The 10397-nt window shown below is 35.3% G+C and overlaps 1 protein-coding gene across 1 annotated transcript; it reads right to left on the bottom strand.

Moving 5' to 3' along the window:
• Positions 1 to 2499: 2499 nt before the first annotated feature.
• Positions 2500 to 4488, bottom strand: LOC148921179 (putative F-box/FBD/LRR-repeat protein At4g03220). Its single transcript, XM_016792278.2, has 3 exons — positions 3383 to 4488; positions 3094 to 3276; positions 2500 to 2872 (listed from the first exon to the last, which is right to left on the bottom strand). Exons 1-3 carry the CDS (start codon positions 4433 to 4435, stop codon positions 2597 to 2599), a joined length of 1512 nt encoding a protein of 503 aa, XP_016647764.2. The 5' UTR covers positions 4436 to 4488; the 3' UTR covers positions 2500 to 2596.
• Positions 4489 to 10397: the final 5909 nt, after the last annotated feature.

Genomic DNA, 10397 nt, shown 5'->3' with positions numbered 1-10397 from the left:
AACAAAAATAACTTCAGTATTATAGTTCTACCTCTACAATTATTTTCAAATATGACAAAACCACCTCCGTATATCCTTGGCTAGCCTATGTTTTGCATGACAGGGCTCACTGCATGATCAGACAGGCTGCAAATTTCATTAAGCCAAAGCAATCGTAAGGCAACTCTTCTTTGGCAGGTCAATTAAAGTGATTGTACATTTAGTGCATCACCACCACTGCCAAGAAAGAGGAGCCCTATGACTGCTTTGCTTATTTGACAAGTATACTTCTTCTCATGAGCCAAGCTAGATTTTTTTAGCATTCTTTATACAAGAACTTGGATTAAAGGTGAAAATTAGATAACCAAACCAAGAGAGTATATGTACATATGAACTTATATTCAACCAATATTTGTATTGATTGGATACTAATTACCTTTTGGCATGCACTCGTGTGCACGTCCCTCGACTTTTTTTTTTTTTTGACACGAACATATATTAACTTCTGGACTTGAGCTCATACTTGTGTCAATAGTTTTATTTATTCATTTAATTGTACCCTTACTTATAAAGATTTTTTTTTTATGAGGTTACTTTTATAAAGAATTTTTGTGGTATATTGATTTGATTCATATTTCGTTTTTTATTTTCTAATTATTTGCATATTATCCTAAACTCTTCTGCTAAAGAAAAAAAATCTGAGACTCTTTGGAAAGAAACCAAACAGTTTGATCTTTTACACCATAAAAATAAATATATAAAAAATTAAATTAAAAAAACTGGTTTGATTTTCAGTATTGTGTCACCTTTATCAATTTTGTTAATGGAGTTTCAAAAATGTTGGATGAATGGTTTGCTATACGTATGTACTTGAGCATCATGTTATCCTGTGAGTGCTCTTTAGGTTCTGATTAATATTTTGCTTCAAGTCACTGTGATATTGGTATCTTAATTTATTGTTTTAGAAAACTTTCCCCTGTTTGATGTAATTCTTTGGTCTTCTATAACTGAGTAGTATTTCAAACTCTAATTTCTAGTTTCGGAAAATGGAAGATACACGGCGATGGTTCCATAGTTTAGAAGAAAGGTTCTAGAGTCTGACAAGAAAGGGAAACTTGAATCAGGTTTATATTTGTATGAAATGTTGGGACATAGATTTTTATCCTAAGAATCCTACTCCTTTCTAGACTCTCTAGTTTTGGTCTGGTGTTTCAGGATTCTAGTTTTGCCTTACTCTTTCTTTTTTCTTTTTAAATTAAAATTCTTCATATCCAGTAATTATTTTGATTTCATGAGCCGTTTTGTTTCTGAGGGCCTCGTATCTTATGTTTTTTGGAGTCTTAAGATGAGCTGAAAGTGCTTACAGTCTATTATGGTATCTTCTCTGTTTTTGCTGATATACTGTTCTGTACACACAGATGCATGAAATTAATTTTGATGTTTTTCTGACCCTGTCGTATTTGTGAATTGTAGCACTCATTCTCACAATAATGCTTAGCTGTAGAAACGGCTTCATGTGGGACGGACGTCTGAATGATTCTAACCGCGCCTTGTTCAAAATATTTGGGCTGGGTCGATTAGCCTAGTTACTGGAGCAGGTGAAGTGAATTTTTCACCCGGGTATAGCCGCGCGGCTTTACTTCTTTGACACGTGGCGCCTTGGTGCTAGGCTGTCCTTTTTTAATATTATATATAGTATAGCCGTGGGCTATTTTAAGATAGTATAGCCGCGCGGCTACACCCTTTCCCAAATTTTTTTTGGAGAAGAAACCGCTGCAACAGATTTAAAACGGACGTAAAAGATAGATAATCGTCATCTAAACGAATATTGTCTAATTTCTGCTGAGTTAAAAAGATAGAAACCGCTGCTGATTTAAACAACATTATCTATTTTCTTTCCCAATAACATGATAAGCAAATTAGTAAACCAAGAAACCAAGATTCAAGTGAGTAGAGCTTCGACATATATAATTGGCATTTTACGGTGAAATAAAAAAAACTCGCACTAAAATGTGTGCAAGAGAGAAAATGGGCAGGGAGAATGTGAATTTAGTGTGTCCAAGCTGATTTGAGTAGCTCGTTATGTATTAGCTTTAGCCCTTATTAATTGGTAACTGAAAACAGAGTTGGACGTGCCAAAATTGCATTTCAGGAAATTAGTTTTGTGTCAAGGAAGCATTACGTTTTCAGCTACAGATCATTATTGTAATGTTTCCTTCCTTTGTTGTACAATTAGTCAATAATGTCAATTAGCATCTTATCAATGCACATCTAACAATTAGTCAATTTGCTATATGCAAGTTAAGGCCATTGCAGCCTTTCATGCTTCAATGCACATCAAACAATACGGATCAAAGCACCAAGTTGAAGAGGCTCCACTTTGAGTGGCGGCTGATCGTTTTACAGATGCAGGGAAAAAGAACAAAACAAGAGAGAGAGAGAGAGAGAGAGAGAGAGAGAGAGAGAGAACAAAAAAGAAGCTCTTTCTTCCATGGCAGTACAAACCAATGAACCCAATAATGCTAAGTCTAAACGAGTTGTCCCCATTAGTGGTTCTACCAAACTTCACAATAACGTTTCGGTACTAAAACATAAACTTATAACTTCTGCAAAACAATTAAAAGAGCAGTCTTCGTTCACTTTTGGGTCTTTCCTTAAAGACAATTGCAGCCGTGGAAATCATTTTGCATTTCTCTAATTTCCGCTTAACTTCCTCCAAATTTTGAGCTGAACAAATTATGACACCTTTCTTCAATTTCTGAGCACACTCGAGTACGTACCTTGCTAATTCAACTACATTGTACCACTCTAAAATCTCTATGGTGAAGAATTCAAGTCGATTAATAAATGCAAGGTTTTGCAGTTTCCAGTATCCTATATCAAATCCGCATTTCTGGAAAGACATGAAATCAAAAACCGGATAAGTCGAAGATTAATTCCAAAAATAGAAAAAAGGGAAAGTATTAAAACTAAATATAAAGAAAAGGACATGCATTATACTCAAAAGGAGAGAGAGAGAGAGAGAGAGAGAGAGAGAGAGAGAGAGAGCAATCTTTTTTGGGTTTTGTTACATGTGTGGGAGAGAAGCAAAAAGCAAGACAAACTCCAACTTACATTAGATTCAAGTTCATGAAAAGGTGGGCAACGCTTTATGTATAAGATACGCAAGTAAGGCATTCCTCTAAGAACCGAGACCATTGAAGGGACTATCTCGTCAGTTACACACCCAATATTCATACGCAAACTTTGAACATTGTTGAATGAAACTGGCATCGACCCTTCCAGCTTGAACATAACCTGCAAAGTTGTATAGGGAAAATCTCTATCATCTTTGTCAATTTAAACTTCACATAAATAATAATTCAAAATAAGTAAATTCTCGATCAGGTTCTTTTTACTATACCTTAATGGCCGCTTCATTTAGAATAAGAACTTCATTGATTCTTAAACCGTGAAAGACTTCAGATAAGGGTTCAAAGTCATCTACTCTAGTCTTCAATTCTATCACAGTACTTTTGAACTTTTGAGTTTTTTCAAGAGAAACTTTGCCTACGGAATCAAAACAAACCTCAGCAGATTCTAAACTTTGAAACTTTCTGAGATTTGGATGATTCATCAAACTCCCTTCCCACCACAACTTTTTAAGATTTGGTGCAAAAATATTCAATGATGTCATGCAGGGTGAATCAGGACATAAGGAGATACTTAACAGTTGAAGATTTTCACAGGAGATGTTAAGTGTGTCGAGATCAGGTTGGGGATAAGAAAGACTTAACCTCTCCAAAGAAGAGCTTTCGATGTTGAGATTTTTAATCATATAAGTATGGTCAAGACCTAATTTCCGGATGCATTTGCAAGAACATGAGATCCATTTGAAAAACCCCTCATCATCTGCTATAACAACATTCAACAACTGCAAGTCTTTGAGATTAGAGGAAAAAGATGAGGAGGAGGAGGGGGCTCTAAGAATCGCACGGTTTGTGTAGACCGACAGAGACTTCAAAGATTCACAAAGAAAGATGGAAGACGGAAACTTCAGATTGGGTTCACCTAGTCCAAGGAGATTAAGCTCAAGCTGTTCAACGTTACATCTCACCACCTTCTGAACGCACGACATCACACGATAGTAGACATCACGACAGCCGCATGATGATGATGATGATGAGCTTTGGTTCTTTGGAGGGGGAAGATGCCAATCAAAACGGAAGCGCTGTATCTTATGATCCGCACGAAGCGAAAGGAACCTTTCCAGAATATTCAACAACCTCAGCTTGCTATCACACATGTCGGCATCCCCTATGCAGTTATATTCATTGAAATTGAAAACCGGAGATGAAAGACAAAGTTCTCTCCAACATTTGGACACATAACTGAGTCGAGCAAGGTCAGCCATGGTAAGGAACGAAAGAATGACGTGGGCGATTTGGTCAGGAAGATTGCTAAATCTGTCTGTCATTCTCCTTCGGCGGCCTCCTTCACCTTCACAACTTGCAGCAGCCACGAACTTGCGCTTTTGACGTTCCATGAGAGAAGAACCCTAATTTTGAGCCAAGCTAGGGTCTCGGCTTGTGTGGGACTTTCTGTTCTTATGGTGCGAGGGTTTGTTTTGGTGTGAAAAAGGGGCTGGGCCTATTGTAAGTTTAACCAAATTTGGTTAAAACCCAATTGCACCTCCAAAACTATTATAAGTATTAACCAATTATTATTATTATTTAGTTTCAATTTTTGGTTATGTAACTTGTTGTAGAATCAAGGTAAAGATAAACTTTCGTTTTTTAAAAAGAAAAAAAAGAAAAAGAAAAAAAGTGACTTGAATCTTTACCTAGAAAAGAAAAAGGGCTTTCAAAACCGTATTTCAAAGCCTTTGTTTTTTCTTTTGTCTTTCTTTTTTCGGGTGGATTTATTCTATAACGTTCACTAGTTTGCAACCATTGACCTTTTTTTTTTATACATATAATATTTTGTTTATACTGCAATTTCCAGCTTAAAGGATTTGTTTGATTGTTTAGGGTTCATGCTAGAAGACAAGAAGACTGACAAGCTGACCTCTCATCAAGATCAAGCATGCTGCTGATCAGGGTTCATACTATTTACAAAAGAAACCCTTAAATCGCAATAAACTCGCCAAACTGATCAGCAAATATACAAACATCTTCATCATGCTTGAGTTACGTACTTGGCATAATTTATCCCAGAACGATAGCTCTCACAATTTCTGTTTAAATTGGACACTTAGGAAATATTGAGGTTTAAAGGTTAGGGTGGTGGATAATGGTACTTTGATTGATCAGAACAACTGAGAAATTCGCCACTGCAAAGCCCTGTTTCAGGAACAAATTTGATGTACATTATTACCTTTTTTTTAAATGGCGAGCATTAGTATCAAGTCAATGGACACGTATATAACATGTCTATGTGATAATATGAGTGGATGACCTAGTTCATATTGGAGCTTCTCCAATAAAGAATTTTATTGATGATTAGTAAGAGTTCCAATCTTATATCGATGTTTTCAATTTGGCTAATTTAGTCTCTAAGTTTGTATCCATTGACCAATAATTGATAATTACATTTGTGTTCTCTTGTGTGCAATGTAAATGCCTCATTTAATAGTTGTGTGATAAATTCTCTTACATTAATTAGTGGATACAAACACGTGGACTAAATTGGCCAAATTAAGAACACATGAACTAAGTTGGCCGAATAGGTAAACTCATTAAGATCGATACATACTAATGTAAGTAACTTTTTTAGGTTGGAAGATAAATACAAGATATGAGATTGATCAATATAATGTTTTTTTTTTCTTCCAAATTAATGACTTGAGTGTCGACATCCCTATGTACATATCGAGAAGAGGTCTTCAATTAGCATCACCTGGATCATAATCACCAAAATCTATGTGATTAACCCAACACATTCGTCTACATACCATGTACTACTTTGATGCAATTGAATTCTCCAATAACAATATTCACGAAACTCAGCCTATATATTTGAACACTCTTCTTGAATTTGCTTGTGCCTTCCTCTCTATTTTATTTTCTAGAATTAACTTGTAATATAGTATTTCAGCATGATGCCTTTCCATATCCATATCCTATCGAAGTCCTGTTGTGGGACTTGATGTTAAGACTAAATCTGGCCGTGCCAAATTGTTGATTCTCTGTGTTGGAAGTGGTTGCTTGATGATCCCAATTCGTCACACAGATTTGGCAGCTACGATATTGAGGAAACTGAGTCTCCGAAAGTTAGATCTCTATGAATTGGCAGGTGAAGTTGGTCTTGATCTTAAGCCACTGAGCAGGGCTTCTCCTGACTTGGATGCTGATATTTTCTGTGCCCATTTTTTTTTTTTCCCCGAGGAAGACGTTAAGTATGCAATTCATAATTTTTATGCTTCCTATCTTGTTGGGTACAAGCTTGTAGGCATGCTTTAGATTCAGCATAGTTGGTTCTCTATATGTACCCCAAGGGTCTAAGGCTATGTTTATGTTCCAGTTATGGTTTAAATATGTTTATGCAATTTGTGATTTTTATGCTTCCCACATATTGTTGGGAACAAGCTCTTGGTTATGCTTTAAATTTAAAGGCCAAGGATATTACGTTTTTGTGCCATTTGGTTTGATGAATGTATTTTGTATGTAAATGGTATAGCCAGTCGGCTATACTATTTAATAATTAAAAAAAATAAGAAAAGGACTTTCCTCTTTTCTTTTTTTTTCTTTTGAAGTTGCATTAGTTTATACTTTATAGATATTAATTTGGAATAGCTGCACGGCCATATGAATAAAATACCTACGTGTTTTATTTGGGAAAATTTTAGCAAATTACAACTTAAAAGTTCGGTCAATATATATTATTTTAATATAATTCATTTAAATTTTTTAATATATATTATTTGAATTTAATAATATGTGAGAATTTGTGTATTATTGAAAACTGTGTAAAAAAATAAATGTATTAAACATGAAAAATATGTATGTACATGTTCAATAGGAGTATTGTCCTTTTTTTTATAAAAAAAAAGGTGAATTTTACAAACTCTTTAAGACGTATACAAAGCATGGATGTATTATTGAAAAATAAGTAAGTACGTATAAAATAAGGTATTAAATGTAAAAGTGCTAAATTAATACGTGTAATAACTCTAGAAAAGTAAAAAATAAAAAAGGGACAATAGAGACTCGGGTAATGGCCTAATAGTAATGGATAATGCTATAAACTAATCTTATTGACAAAACAAAAATCGGCTAAAAAATATAAAAGAAAAAGAGGATATATATATATATAGGAGTATAGTTGCAAGCCCATACTATTCTTTAAAAAAAATTTGAAAAATACCACGAATAGCCGGCCGGCTATACTATTTCTTTTAAAAATATATATTAAAAACCCCGTATAGCCGGCCGGCTATACAAAAAAATTTGGGAAATATCGAGTACAGCCGCACGGCTGTACTATTGCAAAAAATTAAAAACCGAGTACAGCTGCGCGGTAGCTATACTATTTCTTTAAAAAATTAAAAAAACACTTATAGCCGTGCGGCTGTACTATTTCTTTTTTAAAAAAAACCGAGTGCAGCACTCGGCTATACTATTTCTTTTAAAAATATATATTAAAAACCCCGTATAGCCGGCCGGCTATACAAAAAAATTTGGGAAATATCGAGTACAGCCGCACGACTGTACTATTGCAAAAAATTAAAAACCGAGTATAGCTGCGCGGTAGCTATACTATTTCTTTAAAAAATTAAAAAAACACGTATAGCCGTGCGGCTGTACTATTTCTTTTTTAAAAGAAACCGAGTGCAGCACTCGGCTATACTATTTCTTTTAAAAAATTTGAAAAATACCTAGTATAGCCGAACGGCTATACTATTTCTTTAAAAAAATAAAAAAACGCGAGTATAGCCGATCGGCTATACCATTGCTTTAAAAAGAATTAGAAAAATACTGAGTATTGCCTTTACGGATATAATGTTTTCACAATAATCAATACAATTACAACGTCGAACCACTTTTAATTTTCCACAGTCCAATACCTAAATAAATTAACCTAACTCAGCCTATATATACATATATGAACGTCCATGCTTACTCATTCCTAAATCTATTTTTGTTTCGTCTCAAAATGATCCTTACAGTTTCCTGTCAAAAATGCGTCCTTACGAAGTTGAAGTTCATGGTGTTGAAGTGAAGGTAGTGCTGTGTCCTATGCTCGTTTGATTGACGAAAAATTATCTGAATTAAGGTCGTCGCTGCAAAGTGTTATGGGACTTGATCTTAAGATTGTACACAGCTATCCCCAAATGCTGCTTCTTTGTGCTGAAGGTCGTTGCCTGATCATCCCAAATCTTTTAAGTTTGTGGCGTTCTTACCCAACCCCAAAACATGTTTCTGGAGGTGCACTCGGCCAACTTCTTTCTAATCAGAGCATCTGTTTTGTGGGTAGGCCTGTGTCCTGTTCTAGTTGCTTTTCTCTTACTCGTGGATTGACAGATATGGTATTCAAGGCAAAAGTAGAATTGGGTTATTTGGCGGCTATGATACTGAAGAAACCAAGTCTCGAAAACAAACAACTCTATGACTTAGCAGAAGAAACTGGTCTTGATCTTAAGCCACTGAGAGGGGCTTCTTCTAAATCGGATGCCGAAATTTTTTGTGCCCAATTTTTTTCTGAGGAAGACATTAAGTATGCAATTCATGATGCGTGCGTATGCTTCCTATCTTGTGGCGATCAAGCTCTTGGGCATGCTCTAAATTCGATGGCCTGTGATTTTATGTGTTTCTATGCCTTTTGCTTTGATGGCTTAGTTGCTCTTTAGTTCAACCCATGTTCGTTTTGGTTAGATTTTTTTGCAATTCATGTTGGTTCTGATTTTGTTTTTGCTCAAAATGTCGCTCGCTTCTCAGATTTGTTTCTTGTTCTATTTCCCCCCCTGTTCGTTGACCACCAACACCACCACTATGCTTATTGCAAGTTAGATTTCTCAAGAAACTGAAACTTGAAATGTGCAAATTGGCAGATTTGAGATGTGACGTTGGTCTAAGCCAGCCACTCCACTAGGTATAGGAGAGGAACTGTAGTTGGGCCTTCTTTGAAACTGAAACCTAATTGTAATTGGACTGCCAAGTTTTTTCAAATAAGGAGGAGATCAAGTGTGCAATTCATGATGTTTACGAATGATGGAATGGAATAGCACCACTCTCATCAATCATTCGTATCATCACAAATCCCTCACTGTTCTTCCACTTTTTTTGTCTTCCTCATTCCCTCGTGACCGTCACAATGGCCTATTGCAGTTAATTAACATCAATTACCATAAAGCTCATTGACAAAAAATGAAGATGTTCATTAACCTCATAACTTCACCATCACAATATACAACCAGTGTCTCTTTGGGGTGTGTGAGAACATTGACCATCAATACAATGAGAACGTGGAAGGTCTTTTGATTTTTCCACTGCCCAATATACAAGTATAAAGTTAACCAAACTCAGCCTATATATATTTTGGACATCTTCTTGTTGGCTCATCTTGTTTCGTTTCAAAATGATCCCTTTCAGTTTCCTGTCAAAAATGCGTCCATACGAAGTTGAAGTTCATGGCGTTAAAGTGGAGGTACGTGTTGCGTCCTGCAATGCTCATTTTATAGAGGACAAGGTATCTGAACTAATGACGTCGTTGCAAAGGCGTATTATGGGACTTTGTCTTAAGACTACTTTAAATGGCTATCCCCTAATGCTGGTTCTTTGTGCCGAATGTCGTTGCTTGATCATTACCCAACACCAGAAGATGTTTCTGGAAGTGCACTCGGACGGCTTCTGATAGGTCTATCCGTTTTGTGCCATCTTTCCTATTGTTAATGCTTTGGGTGTAAGAAAAGCAGTGTGTTTCTTGTTTTTTCTTTCTTTCTGTTTTGTGGTTTTTATGCCATTTTTTTAAATGTATTATTTCTTATTTCTTTCTGTTTTGTGGTTGTTATGGATTTTGTTTTTGCTCAAAATGTTCCTTAGTTCCTCAAATTGTGTCTGAATTCACTTTTCTAATGACAACTTTTTTAATAGAATTGGAACCTGCTAATATAATATATATGAGATCCACGAATAATCAGGCAATGTGATCAATAAATATAATACAAATAGCATCATTCATGGACATCAATAATTTAATAAATCGCATAAAAAGTAACATTGGATAAACCCCAATTGTGCCCCCTTTGCCTCCTTTTTTGTCCTTTGCACCAAAATTGTAAGGGAAAAAAAAGGAAAAAGTTTCATCTCTAATTGAGGGTTAAACAATTATAAAATCTTTTTCGACCAAAAACAAAACAATTACAAAAGAAAAAGAAAGAATGACGTGTCGCGAGGATATATCAAACGGTATGTCGTCTATACGGGTATTGCTATGACATT

This window comes from Prunus mume, linkage group LG1, assembly GCF_029339155.1.
Source record: "Prunus mume cultivar Tortuosa linkage group LG1, ASM2933915v1, whole genome shotgun sequence".
NCBI lineage: Eukaryota > Viridiplantae > Streptophyta > Magnoliopsida > Rosales > Rosaceae > Prunus > Prunus mume.
This window is presented reverse-complemented; position numbering and strand designations above follow the sequence as displayed.

Coding starts and splice junctions, on each gene's coding strand:
- LOC148921179 (XM_016792278.2), bottom strand. CDS start 4,435: ATGACAGACAGATTTAGCAATCTTCCTGACCAAATCGCCCACGTCATT. Junction 3,277..3,382: donor TAAATGAAGCGGCCATTAAG/GTATAGTAAAAA, acceptor ACAACTTTGCAG/GTTATGTTCAAGCTGGAAGG. Junction 2,873..3,093: donor TTCATGAACTTGAATCTAAT/GTAAGTTGGAGT, acceptor ATGTCTTTCCAG/AAATGCGGATTTGATATAGG.